Source organism: Chenopodium quinoa, unplaced genomic scaffold (assembly GCF_001683475.1).
Source record: "Chenopodium quinoa cultivar QQ74 unplaced genomic scaffold, ASM168347v1, whole genome shotgun sequence".
Classification (NCBI taxonomy): domain Eukaryota; kingdom Viridiplantae; phylum Streptophyta; class Magnoliopsida; order Caryophyllales; family Amaranthaceae; genus Chenopodium; species Chenopodium quinoa.
Window position 1 is genome coordinate 8,183,791 of NW_018745448.1, and position 20,511 is coordinate 8,204,301.

Sequence of the window (20,511 nt, forward strand, 5' to 3'; positions counted from 1 at the left end):
GGAGAGAGAAAGTGAGAAAACGTAGCCCTTGATCATCAACTGAGTAGAGAGAAAGTGAGAAAACGCAAAAATTGTAGAAATCGATCATCAATTGAGAAGAAAAAAGGTGAAAAAAACGCACATATTAAAAATTTCGATCATCAATTGAGGTAGAGAAAGTGAGAAAACTTACAAATTGAGGAATTCGATCATCAATTGAGAAGAGAGAAAGTGAGAAGATGCAAAAATTGGAGAATTCGATCATCAATGGAAAATTCGACTTTCGATACCACAAATTGTAGCAATCTCATCCACGAATTGCTACAAAAACAGAGGCAAATTGAAACTGAATTTGAAATCGATTTAAATCGATCGATTATAGAAGAAGAAGAAACTAAGAGTTTTGGAGATGAATTCGTACCAATATTCAACAATCCAAACAATGTAGACGATGCAGAAGAAGTAATTAACAATGCAGAAGAAGCAATTGAGAATGCAGAAGAAGCAATTGAGATTGCAGAAGAAGTAATTGAGAATGTAGAAGAAGCAATTGAGAATGGAGAAAATCAAGTGGTTCCTGGCAAATGAATTGATTCAAATTCAGAACAAACAACCAAATCAAATGCAACTGAAGGTAATTTCTATAAACATTTCAAATTGTATGCAAAAAGTAACCCTTTGTATGCCTTAAAGTTACCTTTTTCATGCATAAAAGTGACCCTATTTATGCACAAATGTTACCCTAAGATTGTATGCAGAAAAGTAACCCTTTGTATGCCTTAAAGTTACCCTTTTCATGCATAAAAGTGAACCTATTTATGCACAAATGTTACCCTAAGATTGTATGCAGAAAATTCAGATTGTATGCAAAAAGTAACCCTTTGTATGCCTTAATGTTACCCTTTTCATGCATAAAAGTGACCCCTATTTTCGAACAAATGTTACCATTTTGTTTCCTCTAAATTGAATTATATGTCGCCTCTGATTATAATCTGATATATCTGTATTAAATAACAGATACAAATCCAATTCATGCTTCTGGTTTAGATCTTAGAGGTTCATTTTTTGGTGTGGTAAGAGAAACTTTTGAAGAAATTTTGGAATTGTATGAAAAACATGCTGCTATACTGGGGTTTTCAATACGAAAACATACAACTAGATACCAGACACACACAAAAATAGTAACTGAGAAAAATTATGTGTGTTGTGGTGAAGGAAAGAGAAATTCAGGTTACCAGAAAACAAAGTTAGTTGAAATGGTTAATGAAGAGGATGTGAATGTGAAAACAAGAAAGCCAAGACAAGTAGCCATTACAAGATCGAATTGCAAGGCATGCATAAGAGCAAAAGTGAATAAAGAAGGAAAGTTTGAGGTAGTGGCTCATGTTATTCAGCATAACCATGAGCTAACAAGGTCACAGTGGCATTATTTGCATCGTTCTGAAAGAAAAATGACAGAAGAAAAAGATGAAGCAATAAAAACAATGAAATCTTCAGGTCTAACTACAATGGACACTTACAATTACATGGATACAAAGGCTGGAGGAGAACAGAATATAGGTCATAGTGTTGTAGATCACCTGAATTTTTGCTCAAGGTTAAGAATGGAACAAATTGAGGCTGGAGATGCTCAAACTTTAGTGAACATTTTAAATCAGGAACAATCAAAGGATCCAAACTTCTTTTTTAGAGTGAAGTTTGACAAGGAAGGAAGAATTTCCAAAATCTTTTGGAGAGATTCAATGATGCTAGAAGACTATAGGATATATGGAGATGTGCTTGTCTTTGATACAACATACAGAACCAACAGATATAATCTTATATGTGCTCCATTTGTTGGAATAAATAATCACTGGCATAATTGTATGTTTGCATGTGCTTTTATTGGGGATAAAAAACAGATTCATTCGTGTGGCTACTAGAAACATACTTGAAAGCTATGGAGAATAAAAAAACCAACTTCAATATTCACTGATGAGGACCAAGCGATGGCAAATGCAATTGAGCAGGTAAAAGATTTATATTTACATTTTACAGATTTTAAACTCTGACAATAATGTTTTCCTTTTTCCCATAAAGTTACCCTTTTAACTGCATGAAGTTACCCTTTTAACAGCATAAAGTGACCCTTTTAACAGCATAAAGTGACCCCTTTATTTTCAATGTAGGTGCTTCCTAATACAAGGCATAAACTTTGTATCTGGCATTTGGAACAAAATGCTATAACCAGATTTGGAGCTCTTAAAAAAGACAAAGAATTCAAGTATTCATTCAACCAGTGTTTAAAGATGTGTGTGACAGAACAAGAATTTGAAGCAAAATGGCAAGCAATGATGCAGAAATATGAGTTGACAGTACACTCTTGGTACCAAAAAGTGTACGAGTTGAAAGAGAAATGGTGTCCTGCCCTTAGTAGAGATTTCTTTTCAGCAGGAATCTTATCGTCACAAAGGAGTGAAAGCACTAATCATGCAATAGGATTCAGAGCAAGTAAAGCAACTACCTTGACAGAATTTTATACCATATTTAAGAAAACAATCAATCGTTGGAGAAGCACAGAGAAATATGATGAGTTTACCTGTAGCAAGTCAATATCATTCACTTCATTGCCACTATTTGGAATGCTAAAACATGCTGCTCAAGTAAAAAGTTAACTGATAATTACATAAATTACACATAAATTATAGCAGTTTAAATGTAGCTAAATGATTTTGGTGAACAGGTTTTCAATTTGTCACTCTTTAAAGATTTTGAAGAGGAGTTTGGATATTCTATGGCAACAACTGTTCAAATGATAGGAAGAAATGAAGAATGTCTACTTTATCAGGTAGCCCTGGAAGACAAGCCATGGTCTGCACATCAAGTAAACTATATACATGAGAGCCAGAATGTATGGTGTACTTGCAAAAATTTTGAAGCATCTGGATGGTTATGTTATCATTGCATCAGAATTCTACACTTGCATTCAAAAACAAGAATACCATACAAGTATGTTTCAAAAAGATGGACTAAGTTTGCAAAAACAGAGGCATGGGATAGGTTGAAGAATCAGGATCCTACACATCAATATATTCCATGGAGACAAACAATGATAAGGAAATACTACAATCTAATCTTAAAGAGTCAAGAAAATGAAGAAACAAGAAAATTTATGGAAGAGAGTTTCAGAAACAGTCTTAAAATGGTGGAAGACTTACTTGCTAGTGCTGCCCAGAGAGAAAGTGCAGAAGCTGCTTCTAATATTCCTGATGTGGCAGGCAGCAATCACAGCAATGATGATGTTTCTTCGGCATCGAGTACAAGCACAAGTGTACCAACAATACTTGATCCACAAAGGGCTATAACAAAAGGAAGAAGCAAGAGAGCAAAAGGAGGTCTTGAAAAAAGCAAGAGAAAAAAAAAAACCAGCACTACCACCTCCACATTCAGAATTTGGATCTAAAACACCTAATTTGAGACTCTTTTAGGAACTTTTTTAGATCATTTTTTTTTTCAAAATTAATGTAACTTGTATTCTAAAACTATATATTTTTTTTACTATGTGACTAGTTTAATGAATATGTGATTGACACTATTATTAGCATATCTTTATTTAGTTAAATTTTTAAATTAAGAGTGACCCTTTTAACAAAAAAAAATGAACATTTTTTAAGCAAAAAGTGACCCTTTTAACAGAAAAAAGTGACCCTTTTAATTTACAGAAAAAAGTTACCCTTTTCACATAATAAACCATTTACATAAAAGTAAACCTTTTCAGGAATAGAAGTGATCCTTTTTCTACATAAAAGTGACTCTTTTCATAGCTAAAGTTACCCTTTCTAACAATAAAATCTATCTTTTTCTTTCTTAAAAGTTACCCTTTCTATAAATAAAAGTTACCCTTTTTCTGCATAAAAGTTACCCCATAAAAAACATAAAAATAAACCTTTTAATTACTTTATGTATGCACATACATCAGTATTCCAAAATAACAACCAAAGACTTTACACTAAGTTTAATTACATCATTGAACTTAATGTATGCACATACATTAAGTTTTTTCATTGTTATAAAAAAACCCCTGACCTAATAAGCTAATAACTATCAATTATTTCACTATTTAGGAGTAGTAAACTTTTTTGCCCTTTTTCATTTGGTCTTTTCCTCTTCTGCCTCTGCCTTTGCTGCTGCTTCTGCTACCATTTTTCTTTCTTCTGTTTCTCTCTTCTTCTTCTCAACAATTGCAACCTTTAATCTTTCTTCAACTCCATTTACATAAGCAGGATCTTTCTTCTTCTCGTTGAACTTGGGTAATTCTGACAACACATCATTCCTAGATTCATTCAAATCACACAGCACTAGTGTGGTACAGATCTCTCCTCGTAAAAATTTCCTTCCAATAATCTCACAACAGGAAAAAAAAATTATCAATATGTAATTAATAAAAGCATTAGAAAGGAAAAACTACATAAACTATATAGATAATTATTGTTTTGATTTCATTTAATTTGAACGATTCGCCGACAAATTGGAGCATGTGATACATGACAAAGACCCCACAGTCCAAATTTTCAACCTTTTCTTTTCTCCATTCCAACTCAACAACTTCAAAACCATAAGAAGGTAGCTGAGAACTCTTTGGATGATTTCTTTTGCCAAGAAAAGCACCCATTTGAACACACTGACATAAAATATAAAAGTTTAGAATACATTAAAATCAAAAAAGTTAAAATGCAAACAATGAATCAACAGAAACATAACAAAAAAAACAAACACAAACATACAATGTTTGAACACAATTCTTTTGTATAAACAAGATCAGAATCACTCCAGATAACGTTGTCAAGATAATATACTAACTCTTTTGTATGATCAATAACATACAAAATATAGTGATTCTCAATAAGAACATGAAAATAGATCTGAAACAGCAAAATTAAAAGAGATTTAGACAGAGCATATCATAAACAGAACTCTTTAAAATTTATTACATTAAGTTTAGCATAAATATACCAGATCAGCATCCATTATATCACATTCTGGATTCTCATAGCTAACCCAACCTTCCCATAGGTCGTGCAAATCCTTAACAGCACTAGAAATGTTACCTTTGCCAATATTGTCACAAACCTGCAAGAATGCAAACTATTAAAGTATAAGATCTCAATAATATATATATAAAGTAAACGTGTTAAAATATTAAAAAAAAAGAATGAAATAACTTACACCTCTGCCCAACACCAAAGAAGAATTTTCGAGGATCAGTAGCCTGAAACATGCTTTCTCATTCAAATACAGACAGTAGCAATCAATAATGCACCATCGAATCCTGAGTGGAGCAACAAGGGACACCATGTCTTCTCTTGGAATTAAAAAGTTCATTCCAAAAGTAACAAGGCTCTCACTGAAACAATAAAAAAATAAGATCGGCATTAAAAAAACAAAAAAATATAAGAAAAAAATAGATAAAAAAATAATTATCATAAAAAACGACACTTAAATTCCTATTCATTGAAACATCCTTCAGCAAACAATATCTAGAATTTCCAAATGTAACTGAGGCAAATTCCTGAAAATCCGAGAATTGCTCTTCAAAAACAAAGTTACAAAAGGCACCTGCACACCTACTAGTCCACAGTCCAGAGAGCATAGAGATTTATTTGCTCTGAAGATACGTCGAGCAGGTTCATTTTGATCAATATGCCCGACAGGAATATTTTCAGTAGGACCAGGAATGATAGCAGAAGGTCCAGAACCATTAAGACCTTCATTAACTATTTTTCCATGACCATTGCCATCATCCTTAGGAATATTTTCATTGAAACCTTGTGCGGGTTCTTTTTCAGGAACAACATCTTTGTTACCTGAGGTTCATAAAAACCGCGAAACAAATCATGTACAGACTTCATTTTATTACACTCATCAATTAAACCATCTAAAATCTTCAGATAATGAGGATTAAAGAGTAGTTGTTCAGTTTGAGAAACTGAAACAGAATCATCAGAAGATAATGAAACACTTCTGCGAGAAGTAATCAGATCATTCAAGGTTTGAAAAACCAGTTGACTGAACAAATAATAAAACATCCATATTTCTTTTAAACAAAAGAAACGTTTCATGAACAACCTACAAACATATGAACAAAGAAAAAAAAAAGTTACAAATAAAAATAATAAAATAAGTAAAAATTCAAAATATATGCTAAAAGTGACCCTTTTAAATGCATAAAGTGACCCTTTTAAATCCATAAAGTTACCCTTTTATATGCATAAAGTAACCCTTTTAACTTAATATTTAGGATAACTTTAATGCATATAAAGGGTAACTTTGGTGCAAATAAAGGGTAACTTTTGTATACAAAAAGGGTAACTTTTGTGCCATAAAGCAATAATAACTAAACATATAAGAAAACAGAATACTTACATCAGTTGAAATTTCTTTAATTTCTTCATCAGTCATAATACCTTCTGGAAGCTCAAATGCAACAATGCGGCCAGTGTTACCTGTAGGGAATATTTCAAGCGCTATCCCTAGCTTGAACCCCACTGTGATCATACACTAAAGTACGGTGGCGTCCAAAGGGAAAGAAGATAGAGCAAAAGAGTCGCCAACAAGTTTTAGGAACTTGTAAACAATTCACAGGGTGAAGGTTACACCCCTTAACGATCCAAGAGATCGTTAACTACAATAGGTCTTGAACAATGACTGGTAGTTCGGGGATGAAGGTACAAATCCAACCTAAAAGAGATTGAACTTGCCCTAATAATAGGCCTCTACTTTATTCTGATCGTATTCACGTGCGCTTTTTGACTAACATGCAATCAATAGGATTACCCTAAACCTGTTTAATCTATGTTGGTTGAATATTAATGCACAAATAAACTATTATTGGCGATCACTTGAATTATAATCAAATTAACCCTAACCAGATTATTAATTATCTTATTAAGCGTGATTACAAGTACAAATTCCCTTTAAACATGCATAAAAGGTGTGATCAAGCAATAAATATCAAGCAACATAATAATCATAAAAATAATTATAACAATTATAAAAATAATAATCATAATTAAAATAATCATGTTAAAGCATAATATTAATAGCAAGATCCTAGACATGATACTAACAAGATTAATAACAAACTCTAGCATGTCACTAAAAAATAAAAATCAAAGCTTTTTCCCTAATGATGTGTCTATTTTATATAGTATTTTACCCCCGTCCCTTGGTCATAATTAGTAGTGTTTTTGGCTCTTTAGAGCCACTTTTATTACTAATTGGTGTTTTCTAGTGTTTTCGTAGATTTGGTTAACTTTTGCAGGGATTTGCACTTTTGGAGCATTTTCCCGATATATTATGGAGCAATTATGAGCATTGGAGAAGCACGACCAGTTTTTATAGCCCAGGGCAGGTTAGAGCCATCGAACCGGTGATTAAGGGATCGGTATATGTGATACCGGGGCTTTTGGACCGAGTATTCAAGACCCGAAGAGGAAACCCAGATTGCCCGAAGAATTGGAGCCCAATCGTAGTCCAATCAGTGACCCAAGAGATACGCCCAGCCAAAGAGGCTGGCGCCCGGAGGCGCGCTCGGCCCGGCGAGGGAAGCAAAGGCTGGCGCCCGGAGACGCGCCCGGCCGGGCGCGAGAAATGTACTTGAGAGGAAAAAGGCGCGCCCGATCGGGCGGTGCCTCGCTCGATCGGGCGCGTGTTATTATTAGGAGTTAATTTTGACGTTTAAGTTTGTTTTAGTTTAGGATTCTTACGGAGTATAAATACTTCTCCGTAAAACGAGTTTAGTACCTTTCTACACCCTTTTCTTTACCTTCTCTTTACTCTTTTAACTGTTTCTTAGATTTTCTCTCTCTACTTAGCTTTTAGATTAGTTTCTCTCTCTTATACTTTGTTCTTAATTTGATTCTTAATTCCAGATTTATTTTGGTAACAATTTCTCTTCTCTTAATCTTAGCTGTTTATTTTATTCCTTTGATCATGTCTTATTTTATTGTTTTGATTAGTTTAGTTTTTACTATGTGTGAGTAGTTCTATTTCTAGGGTTTATGGGGATCCATAAATAATATGAAGGGGTAATTTATTGTTGTTGATTGTCAATGCTAGATTAATTTCCTATTGATTGAATTAATGCTCTGTGACTTGATTTGCGCAGATCTTTTATGCACGAGTTTAACAACATTGATTCGAGATTCGACAGATGAGAATTAACGTTTAGGTCTAGTTTCAATAGGCAGGTTAATTTATAAATGGTTAAGTCGAGATTCGAAAGATGAGATTTAATACCGGTAAATTAATTGTGTGATTATAATACGTAGCGAAAGCCCTTTATTATATGATTAATGTATGCATTGATGAATGATTATTATATTCTACCCTGGAATATTATTTATTAGTGAACTTATGCCCTAGATCCTTTTATATATTATTTTCTCTTTATTCTTAATCTTCGTAGTTTAGTTTTATATTTAAATTTACATATTGGTTACTTCATAATTTAGATTACTTTAATTGATTAGGAATAGAAAGACTCGTTTCTCTGTGGATTCGACCCTACTTCCCTATCTACATTAGTTAGAGGATTTAGGAATTACTTTTGATTAGGGGATGCGACTTTACCTTGTCAAAATTTGGCGTCGTTGCCGGGGAAACGGTTTTATTTTTGTTTCTGATTATTTTTGTAGTCTAGGTTATTTCTTTTAGTTTTTTTTTGTTTATGCCCAGTTGTTCCAGATCAGGGTACATCTCATTCGATCCTGAGATCGAACGATCCTTTCATAGACAGAAGAACTTCTACAAGCAAATTCTGGCGGATTCTGTGATAATAATAATCACCGGGACCCTCCAACTAGTTCTAGCGATTCAGAGGTATCATCAGATACAAAATCAGAGATGACGGCTCCAAAGAAGCTTAGTGATTACTCACAACCAAATCTTACAGATTTTCACATCTCACTCCCACTCCGGCTCTTGATGGGGTACAATTTGAGATTAAACCCCAATTTATAACGATGATAGAGAGGAAGAAATTTAGTGGAGCCAAGGGTGAAGTCCCAAATCTTCACATTGCAGACTATTGTCAGTATTGTAATACCATCAGGCAAGCCGTGGTCACACAAGACCAAATCAGGGAGATTCTCTTTCCTTTCTCTTTAACTGGAAAAGCCAAATTATGGTTTAATGGTTTAAATAGAACTGCACTTGGTATAACTGACTGGGAAACTCTTATTTTGAATTTTTATAACAAGTATTATCCTGCTGAGAGAACAGCCGTACTACGGAGTGCAATTCAGATGTTTGCCCAAGAAGCCGATGAAACTTTATATGAGGCTTGGGAGAGGTTCAAGGACCTACAAAGAGAATGCCCCCATCATAATTTGGCACAATGGCAATTAATCCAAGCCTTTTACAATGGCATTGGAAATTCATCTAGAATAATTTTAGATTCTGAAGGTAGTGGGAGGTTTATGAATCTTAATTTTGATGATGCAGGTCAGGTTATTGAAGATATGGCGATACGTAATTCCCAATATGGGAATCCTAGAGGCTTTGCTAACAAGGGGAAGCATAGTGTTGACTCCGTATCCTTTTTGCAAGCTCAATTAACTTCTATCTGCCAAAAATTAGATAATCTTAGCACTGCTAATATAGCTAATGTTTCTGCAATTAATAATAATTCTAATGAGGCTTTCTGTGAAAATTGTGGAATTATAGGTCATTGGGAACAAGATTGCAGGAGTTCTGTGGAGCAAGTTAATGCCTTTCAAGCTTATAGGCAAAACAACCCATACTCCAACACCTAAAATCCTGGGTACCGGAATCATCCGTACCTTTCCTACCGGCGTACTAATGTTCATAATCCACCACCACAAGAACCACAAGCGCCACAACAACAACAACAGAAATATTACCATCCCAACGCTGGCCAGAATAACCAACCACAACAATCCTCCTCATCTTCCGACCCCTCTTTGGTAGAAATTAGAGCGATGCTGGTTAATATGCAGAAGCACATGGAGAGTAGAGATGCCCAAATTGATTCAATTCTAGCACATAATAAAATTGTAGATAATCAAATTGCGCAACTTTCCGCTACTCTACAAGCCCGCCAACAGGGAGCTCTGCCAGCACAGCCGACCAGGCCTACGGATCAAGCCTATGCAATTACTCTAAGGAGTGGTTCAAACTATGAAGGGCCCCCTATGCCCAGAGATGATGAACCTGTTTTATTAAATAATGCTAATCTTGATTCCGTTAAACCTGACAATGTAGCTAATAGCCCTACAGGGCTAAAGCATAGTACTAATATATCTAATTCTACATTGCAGGGTACGACTCTAGAGAAGGTGGCCACTCCAGATAAGAGTAATAATGCTCCAAAACCAATTATCAAACTTCCATTCCCTAATCGTCAACTGAAACAAATTTGGATAAGCAGTTTGGTAAGTTTCTAGAGATGGTAAAAGATTTGAAGGTAACAGTTCCCTTCACTGAATTAATCACACAAATTCCTGCATATGCAAAATTTATGAAAAATATATTGACAAGAAAAAGGTATTTTAGTGAGTTAGAGATAGTAGCTTTCACTGCAGAGTGTAGTGTCGTACTTCAAAATAAATCTCCACCTAAATTAAAAGATCCGGGTAGTTTTTCTATCCCTTGTCATATTGGCAATCTAATGATCGATAATGCATTGTGTGATTTGGGTGCTAGCGTTAGTGTTATGCCATTATCTGTGTGTTCCAAACTAAATATGGGTATATTAAAAGCTACTAACATTACTCTACAAATGGCCGACCGTTCTTTCAAATACCCCTTAGGTGTTTTGGAGGATGTTCCCGTTAGAGTAGGTAAATTTTATATACCTGTTGATTTTGTTGTTCTTCATATGGCTGAAGATATGCAAACCCCAATCATTTTTGGTAGACCATTCCTTAACACTGCAGGAGCAATTATAGATGTGAGAAGTGGCAAATTAACACTATCAGTAGGGGACGATAACATTATTTTTAATCTTAATAATACCCCTAAAAGCCCCATGAAAGAGGAGAAGTGCTTTAGTGTTAATGTGGTTCAGAATTATTCTAACAAGCCTCAAGCTCTTGTAAAAGATCTCTTGGAGGCGGTATCTTGTGTTGCATCCCTTTCAGATGAGATAGACAAATGGAAGAAGGAAGTTGATGCAATAGAATGAGCCCTCTACACTGTCGGTCTTGGCTTTGAGGACGAAAAGGTGGAATCAATCAAGCAAGTTGTGGAAATTGAGCCTACGGTGAGTGTTCTGCCAGATCGAGTTGCAAGTGCCAAAAGCAATGATAATTTGAAGCAACCCTCGATCAAAGAGGGATCTTTAGTGCGTAGCATTGAAGAGCCCCCAATCCAAGTCAAGGAGGATCCACCATAAAAGGTGAATTGGCGTCCCACAGGGCATGTTAGGAAGCCGCGTCGTAGCCAAAACACCGCTCGACCAAGCGGTAGGCCAAGGGTCTTAGTTCTTGTACTTGGTAAGAAGGTCGTGCGGGACCTAGATAAACCAGCGCTTTGCGGGAGGCAACCCGTATTTTTAATGCTTTTTAGACTAGTTTTTCTTCCTTTTCTTATGAGAGGAGAGATGAGGGAATTTAATGAGTTTTATGAATTTTTGTACAGGTTTGAAGGAAAAGAGTTAGCCAAAAATTTAAGAAAAGAAGAAAGCAAATAAATTCGTCAATTAGCCTCGGGCCCGACCGGGCGCGAGAGCTGGGTTAAAAAATCGAGTGTTTTCGCTCGACCGGGCGCGAAACTCGTCGTATACGGACTATTCCAGATCACCCGATCGGGAGAATCTCGCCCGACCGGGCGCGAGAAGAGACGAAATTTTTTTTTCAACAGATCGCCCGATCGGGCGAAGGGCGCCCGACCGGGCGCGAGAGTATATGAAATCGGGTAGTTTAGATTGCCTGATCGGGCGAGTTTCGCCCGATCGGGCACGAGAGCATAGCAGAAATTAAAAATCAGATCGCCCGACCGGGCGCGACACACCCGACCTCCTTCTTCTTCTTCTTTCTTCGTATTTTTCTCATTTCTATCACTTTCCTCCATAACTTTCTCTCTCTAAAAAACTTAAATCCTCTACATTCTCTCTAAGTTTTCTTCTCTATTTCTCACCCAAATCCAAAACTTTTTACATATTATTAATCCTCTCTTCATCCTCTACATTTCTATATCAAAATTTTCGAATTCCATTCAAATTAATTTTCATACCCATTTTTACCATGGCTTTAAAGAGGGCTCGATCTATTTTTGGTAGGAGTTCTAGCTCGAGGGAGGAGTATGACCCGGATTTACAACTCCCGTTCTGGCCAACAATCCGTATTGCTAGCCAGGAGCAAAAAGAGCGGCTAGAACACCTATCTGGGCGCGAGGTAATTCTTTCACGGTGGTTACACCGCCCTACTTTAGAATCATATGGTTTGTTTGATTTTGTTAAACGATTTTTTAATGACATGGGCATGAGAAAATTCGTTGATATGCACTATCCTACATACCGTGAATTAACTTGTGAATTCTTGTACTCTTTGAAAGTTGTAAATAGTAGAAATGGACCGAATTTAATTTTTAGGTTGAACAATAGGAATATTAGTTTAACATTTGTGGAATTTTGTAAATTGTTTGAATTGAATTCTGAATTACCATTCCAATGGCATGCTGATTACAAAAATGGGTGACATTTATCATGCTTTGACTGGTTTGCCTACTCCCGACCCCAACATGCTAGTACCGAACCTATTCATCACCCTATCCCAAAAATCTGGCAATGATTTGCGGGTTTGTGTTTTTTAGGTAGGAACGAGCCTCATAGCGCCCAAACTAATGAACTAGTTGTTATAGGACACTATGTGTATGGCTTTGGGAAATTGAACATAGGTAGGTACATCATTCACCATCTGAGCAGACATGCCACAGCCAGTACCCAATCTCGCACCCCATTCGTATAGGAGGCCTTATCACTAGAATAGCAGTGAAAAAGGTCGGTTTTGTTGAGGGTGGACCCCACCAACTGTGGACCAGATACCCATATGACTGCTAGGTATTTTGAGGAGTTGGGGTGGGTACGACTGGACAGTGAGCAGACACCTCACTGGTGTATTAGGACTGGGATCGAGCAGCCTTTGCCCATCTTTTCCCTACCTAGTCCTGACTTGACCGCCTTTCCCCCGGGCAAGCATCTTACACATATGACCTTTTAGTTGCCAACACTAGTGGGCAAGCACCACCAGTTCCACCACCTCAGCCTCAGCCCGAGGTATCGTTTTCTCCACCTCGCATGTCTCACTCCGTCCCCCATGTTGACTCTGACCCAGTTTGGGACCTTCAGAGTATAGGTCAGGCTTTAAACCGTATCGAGCATTCTCACACTGACCTTAGGAGGATGGTAGGCTCCATAGACCAGAGGTTAGGGTACCTGGAGAGGAACCAAGGTAGAGCTCTCTACCCTATGTACGATGATTATGCTCGTCGGGGCAACATTCCCGACGATGTTATTTACCCTGACTGGTTTCAGCCTCCACCCCTGGGATACGATAGTGATCCCACTGCCCATGGCATTTATACTGACTATTCTGCCTTCCATGGGTACGGCCAGGACATTCCTTTCGGGGGACCGGCGGGGGGGAGTTTTCATGCTGACTATTTTGGTGGTAGCTCTTCTGGTGTAGGTGGTGCAGGTGGCAGTGGAGGTGCAGAGTTTGGATCCATGGATGAGGATGATCAGGACTAGCTAAGCTGGGCTAGTTCCTGAGCTAATGAGGACATTGTCTGATTCTGGCTTGGGGGAGATTTTGGATTTGGTATCTTTCTTGTTCTCTTTTCTTTTATTTTTGGTGTGTTTTCTTAGTTTAGATTTATTGCTTTCTAGGTTAGTTTTATTGTTTTCTTATATATGAAAAAAATGAAAAATAAAAATCCAAAAATACGTTCCAATGAATTGTAAATCATGCTTCCCTGTGCCCCACACTTGAGAAAATTGTTTGATTCTTGGTATATGATGATAAATATTGTGGATTAGTTGATCACGATTTGATGTTTGATTGTTTGGATTCCTTAACTTGCGTCAATTTTGTCCAACTACTTGCGAATATAGTGCTTGACTAGTTGATTTGGTTAGGAATGTGTGTTAGTTCCTGGTATGTCAATGAATTTGAGTATTGGTTTGCAACTATTAGTAATGTTTATATGATTCATTATTATGCACATTGAGGAGGACGAAGGCGTTCATTCTTTTAGGTAGCCTCCAGATGAATGTAGATACATTTGTTCCCTTCTTGCTACCCATGTTGTTGCCTTGACTTTTTGTTGTTTATTAGCCACATTACAAGCCTATTTTTCCCCATTGGTTACTAGTACCAAGCTTGGCTTAGGGGAGCTATTAGTGAGTGAGGTGAGAGAGTATGTAGTGTGCTTATTATTTGCACAATTTGGGTGGGATCTGAGAAGTTGTTTTGTTTTTTATCATGTTTATTTTTGATGAGTTTGAAAGTTATATTTTCTTGAGAAAAAAATAAAGCATGATGATATGAAAAAAGAGAGAAGTTCAAGAAAAAAAAAAAGAAGAAAAATAAGTGAACTTCAATAAAAAAAAAAAAAATAGAAAAAAAAAGTGTTCAATGTTTAAATGTTCTAGTTGGAGGTTAATCAAAGAAGAGGAAAAAAAATAAGAGCTTCAATGAAAATTTCAAGTTTGGCAAATAAAGTTTGTTTATTCACTCCACTTCTTCATTATTATATTTTTATGAGTGAAATTGTAAGAGTTGGGATTATTTATATTGTTTGGAGTATATTTGGTGGATTTTTGTTAGAGTTGGTTATGTAGGAGATGTTGATCATTATTTATTTTGATAATGGGTTTTACTAGTATTTGCTCCCTTAAGCATAGCTTTTCTCTCACTTGTTCCCAAATGATTCCTACCCTTTACCCTAGCCTTACATTACAAGCTTTAAAGACCTTCCGACCTTTGTGCATAGAGTTGTATGAATGTGAAAGTGTTGTTTATCAATGCAAGTTATGATTTGACATATTTCGAGTCGACTAGTAGGTTGAGCGTATATCTTTTTACACACACGAGAGTGTGAGTTGGGAGGGCATTGTTCACATAAAGGGGTTGGATGAAGAGCGATCGAGTACATTTTTTACTCGCCACATAAATGAGAGTTGAGTGTGTGTGCACTAGTCTTGAATTCTATATGCTCTTGTGGTTTGCTCTATTTGACAATTGTTAGGGAAGAAGGGCAATTGGATGGATTTGATTGGTAGATTTTAAAGCATGTTTATTTGATTTATCCTGAATCGTTTGTGCTTGATTTTTACTTTTTGGGGTGAAGCATATTTATTTATTCATTGATGAGATCTTTGCTTAGGGACAAGCAAAGGTTTGGCTTGGGGGAGTTTGATGTGTCTATTTTATATAGTATTTTACCCCCGTCCCTTGGTCATAATTAGTAGCGTTTTTGGCTCTTTAGAGCCACTTTTATTACTAATTGGTGTTTTCTAGTGTTTTCGTAGATTTGGTTGAATTTTGCAGGGATTTGCACTTTTGGAGCATTTTCCCGATATATTATGGAGCAATTACGAGCATTGGAGAAGCACGACCAGTTTTTATAGCCCAGGGCGGTTAGGGCCATTGAACCGGTGATTAAGGGCTTTGTATATGTGATACCGGGGCTTTTGGACCAAGTATTCAAGACCCGAAGAGGAAACCCAGATTGACCCGAAGAATTGGAGCCCAATCGTAGTCCAATCAGTGACCCAAGAGAGTCGCCCTGCCAAAGAGGCTGGCGCCCGGAGGCGCGCCCGGCTGGGCGAGGGAAGCAAAGGCTGGCGCCCGGAGACGCGCCCGGCCGGGCGCGAGAAATGTACTTGAGAGGAAAAAGGCGCGCCCGATCGGGCGGTGCCTCGCTCGATCGGGCGCGTGTTATTATTAGGAGTTAATTTTGACGTTTAAGTTTGTTTTAGTTTAGGATTCTTACGGAGTATAAATACTTCTCCGTAAAACGAGTTTAGTACCTTTCTACACCCTTTTCTTTACCTTCTCTTTACTCTTTTAACCGTTTCTTAGATTTTCTCTCTCTACTTAGCTTTTAGATTAGTTTCTCTCTCTTATACTTTGTTCTTAATTTGATTCTTAATTCCAGATTTATTTTGGTAACAATTTCTCTTCTCTTAATCTTAGCTGTTTATTTTATTCCTTTGATCATGTTTATTTTATTGTTTTGATTAGTTTAGTTTTTACTATGTGTGAGTAGTTCTATTTCTAGGGTTTATGGGGATCCATAAATAATATGAAGGGGTAATTTATTGTTGTTGATTGTCAATGCTAGATTAATTTCCTATTGATTGAATTAATGCTCTGTGACTTGATTTGCGCAGATCTTTTATGCACGAGTTTAACAACATTGATTCGAGATTCGACAGATGAGAATTAACGTTTAGGTCTAGTTTCAATAGGCAGGTTAATTTATAAATGGTTAAGTCGAGATTCGAAAGATGAGATTTAATACCAGTAAATTAATTGTGTGATTGTAATACGTAGCGAAAGCCCTTTATTATATGATTAATGTATGCATTGATGAATGATTATTATATTCTACCCTGGAATATTATTTATTAGTGAACTTATGCCCTAGATCCTTTTATATATTATTTTCTCTTTATTCTTAATCTTCGTAGTTTAGTTTTATATTTAAATTTACATATTGGTTACTTCATAATTTAGATTACTTTAATTGATTAGGAATAGAAAGACTCGTTTCTCTGTGGATTCGACCCTACTTCCCTATCTACATTAGTTAGAGGATTTAGGAATTACTTTTTATTAGGGGATACGACTTTACCTTGTCACCTAACATGATACTAACATGAATATTAGGAAAGAATATAGGAAGCATCGCATGAATCATAATTGACATTATATTCTTTACCCTAAACATGTTATTCAAAACATCAAATTAAGAAAAACATCCTAATATGATACTAGGAATCAAAATAACAACCTAGACATGATTTCTAAGAACCATAAAATCAATAAATCAATTAAAGCACTTACTTGGATGCCTCATACCTCTTTCTAATAACAAAATACACACGTTAGTAACTTCAAGGAAAATAATAAATCAAACAATTAAATTGAATAATTGAAATAGAGATTTGGGACCAAACCCTCAGAAATTAAAACCTTTCACGTCTAGGGCGAAGGCAACTTCGAATTATGCTAGGTGTGTCTAGTGCTAATGTATGAGGAATTTTGTTTGTAAAAGGCTAGGCTAGAAAGAGAGAGAGAAAATCAAGAAATCCTTGATGAGAGTTGATGAATCAAAACGGAGTTTTTAGGAGGCTATTTATAGAGAAAATCGCCAAAAAGATTAAAAATCAAAATAGAGTTCTGACGCGTAAAACGAGGTTAGCGCCAGACGCTGACATTAGCGTCAGGCGCCAAGCTTAGCGTCAAGCGCTAATGCTGGCGTTTGGCGGTGACTAAATTATTGACGCATTTTCTAAAATCAGATAGAAATTGACCGTACACGAGGATAAATCGTATTTTCCTCAAAAACATTCTTTTATTCTGATTAAAACTCTAAAAAGTCAACAAAAGTCAATTTATCAATGCTAACTGAATTAGAAATTAAAAGAACCTTCTAGAAGAATCTAGAAGACTAAAACCATTCCTAATTGCATTAGAAATGATAAATCTATATTAGGCCCTCCTCTAGATCATTGGGCCGCATATAAGGCTCAAACCGGGCCCAGTTTAGTATTTTGGCCATAACTTCCTCAATATTCATCGGAATTGGGCTTATAATATATCGTTGGAAAGCTCTTTTCAAACCCTATGCAACTACACTATTATTGGACCCATATCATGGACCAGACAAAATGGATTGGCTATTTTCTTAAAATAGGTTTTCAAAAGCAGAGAGAAGAGAAAAGAAATTAAAACTATCCGCAACACTAAACTTTCCACACTTTCACTTCATTCGATCACGATTCGACGTGAAAGGTACTCATCACCGGGTTTGGTTTTTGGGAGACACAAATGGGTGTCTACAGTACGACTTGTAGAAGCACCCTTATCATAACCCAAAGTAGGAGCTGGCTTAAAAACAGTTTCCCTAAAATTAAGTTGTGACACAGGATATGTAAAAGTATCCAACGGTCCCTGCCCATAACCACCAGCTTTGATCTCTAACTTAATCCGCTTCTTAATCTTTACATCCGTCTAATGTTGAATCAAAGGAAGAGTACTACTTTCCTTTTCACCTTGAAAATTTAGACGATGAAAATACATAATTTGCAAAGCCAGCAAACAACCACTAACATTTTGAGCAGTTTCATCATCCTTATACTTCTGAACAGCCTTCTTTAACTTTTTCAAAACATATGAACACCAATCGAAAGTTTTAATTTCATCAACTTTTTCAACAGCTTTCAGCAACTTCAATGAAACAGTCCTATTAGTAGTAGGAGCTAAAAAGCTAGAGAGAGCTTGAAGAACAAAACACCTCTTAAATTCTTCCCCTCCATCAACCAAATCAACCATCCGAGACTCCAATTTTGACAAATGAAGAGGTTGTTTACCAGAAAGACCATAATCAGATCTCCATGCCTAAACGATACGTTTATCTACACTTTCATCTTCAGAATTTTTATTAAGTTCAGGAACGCAAATATCACTCAAATGCAAGCAAAACACATCGCATATATCATTTCTAGTAACAACAAATTCTTTACCAGTAGCGATGGTAAACATGCAGCTACCACCATTGAAGTTTTTAACAAGCCAAGGTAGCATTTGACGATTAAGAGTTTTCAATTTCAGATGTAATAAACCTCCAAAACCAATTTCTTCAACAACATGTTTTTGCTCAGGACTAAAGTTCTGCAACAAAATTTCCAATGAATAAGGTCTACACCTTGTAATCAAGCTTCTTTGCTCCCTAAATTTATATAAAAAAAATATAACTGAAACAATATAAACTAAAAACAAAATATAATTAAAAATGTAAGAAAAAAACTATGTATACTTACACAAAAGACTCAGAATCAGAAAGCATTTCATAATCAGAATCTTCCACTGTTTTAGCTTTCTTAGGTACAATTTGGCCTTCTTAGGAACTATTTTGGCCTTCTCAAACTCTGGTTTATCATTCTTATAAATAATTAAGCCCTTCTCAGGAATTTTCACAACCTTTTTAGGTACTGCTTTGCTCTTCTCAAGAGCTATCTGGGTCTTTTTTTGGTACTGGTTTAGCCTTAGCAGGCTTGTTAGGCTTTCCTTTTCCTTTTGTAGGCATTTTATAACGATAACCACCTATTGAACCACCTGTATCTAATTATTACAGAGAAATAACAAAAATTACAAATTCAGAAATTACTCATGGAAAAATTTAGAATAATGTGCATAAATGACCCTTTTAAATGCATAAAGTGACCCTTTTAACAGCACAAAGTGACCCTTTTAACAGCATAAAATGACCCTTTTAACAACATAAAGTGACCCTTTTAACAAAACAAAGAGAACCCTTTAACAGCATAAAGTGACCCTTTTATATGCATAAAGTGACCCTTTTAACAGCATAAAGTGACCCTTTTAAATACAACAAGTAACCCTTTTAACTGAAAAAGTTACTCATGTAACAACATACAGTGACCCTTTTAACAGCATAAAGTCACCCTTTTAACATCATAAAGTGAACATTGTCAAAGCGTATAAATCACACATATGTCTATTACTCAATCACAATGAGCAATGCACATATGCATGTTAATCAAACACAGATGCACAAACACAATGCAGATATGCCTACTATACTCATAATCTAACTAAAACATAAAACCTAAACCAATAATCAGTTTAATTAGCATTCTTTGACTAAAACCTAACATACAAAATTTGAAGAATAATAAGCAATGAATAAAAGTTTTGAAAACAAACATGCAAAATTTGTTTCACATATAACAACACCACAACACATGTATAACAAATTTTTAAAATAAAGCAAAATTAAACATAATAACTTCAAAATTCAAATTCAATTATCATAATATGCATAAAAAATCAACTGAAACCTATAAAAAAAATAACATGCACTACTAATTCGACATATATAAGCGAAAGTTCAATTGAAAAATTTGAAAAAATGATGAAAAATTTAAGTAAACATACCTTCTTCAGCATCTACAGCCTTCTTTGTAATCTTCTTCTTCACCATTGCAGAATCAAACACTACGAAAATCGAAAACAAAATCAAAATAAAAAAACCTAAAAATCGAAGAATCAAAACAACTTAAACTAACAAAAATCTCAAAAAAAAAAAAAAGTAATCGAACCTGAATTTAGCAAATAACAACTTCACAAGTGAAAGAGAAGAGAGAAAAAGCTCGAAAATCAACAATGGAGGAGAGAGAAAACGCTCGAAATCGCAAGTTTTAGAGAGAGAAATTGCCAATTCAGAGGAAAAACGAGGAGAGAGAAAGAAGCTGGTGAGTGAATGAATGAGGAAGAGAGA

General features: G+C 35.7%; 2 protein-coding genes across 2 annotated transcripts; both read left to right on the plus strand.

Annotated features, from left to right (window-relative positions):
• Positions 1 to 246: 246 nt before the first annotated feature.
• Positions 247 to 1,901, plus strand: LOC110713756 (protein FAR1-RELATED SEQUENCE 5-like). Its single transcript, XM_021892202.1, has 2 exons — positions 247 to 559; positions 997 to 1,901. The coding sequence occupies exons 1-2, from the start codon at positions 247 to 249 to the stop codon at positions 1,899 to 1,901; spliced, it is 1,218 nt and encodes a 405-aa protein (XP_021747894.1).
• Positions 1,902 to 1,967: 66 nt separating this feature from the next.
• On the plus strand, positions 1,968 to 3,421 carry LOC110713757 (protein FAR-RED IMPAIRED RESPONSE 1-like). The gene is made up of 3 exons (XM_021892203.1): positions 1,968 to 1,988; positions 2,148 to 2,621; positions 2,702 to 3,421. The coding sequence occupies exons 1-3, from the start codon at positions 1,968 to 1,970 to the stop codon at positions 3,419 to 3,421; spliced, it is 1,215 nt and encodes a 404-aa protein (XP_021747895.1).
• Positions 3,422 to 20,511: the final 17,090 nt, after the last annotated feature.

Coding starts and splice junctions, on each gene's coding strand:
- LOC110713756 (XM_021892202.1), top strand. CDS start 247: ATGGAAAATTCGACTTTCGATACCACAAATTGTAGCAATCTCATCCAC. Junction 560..996: donor AGAAAATCAAGTGGTTCCTG/GCAAATGAATTG, acceptor ATTAAATAACAG/ATACAAATCCAATTCATGCT.
- LOC110713757 (XM_021892203.1), top strand. CDS start 1,968: ATGGCAAATGCAATTGAGCAG. Junction 1,989..2,147: donor TGGCAAATGCAATTGAGCAG/GTAAAAGATTTA, acceptor TTTTCAATGTAG/GTGCTTCCTAATACAAGGCA. Junction 2,622..2,701: donor TGCTAAAACATGCTGCTCAA/GTAAAAAGTTAA, acceptor TTTGGTGAACAG/GTTTTCAATTTGTCACTCTT.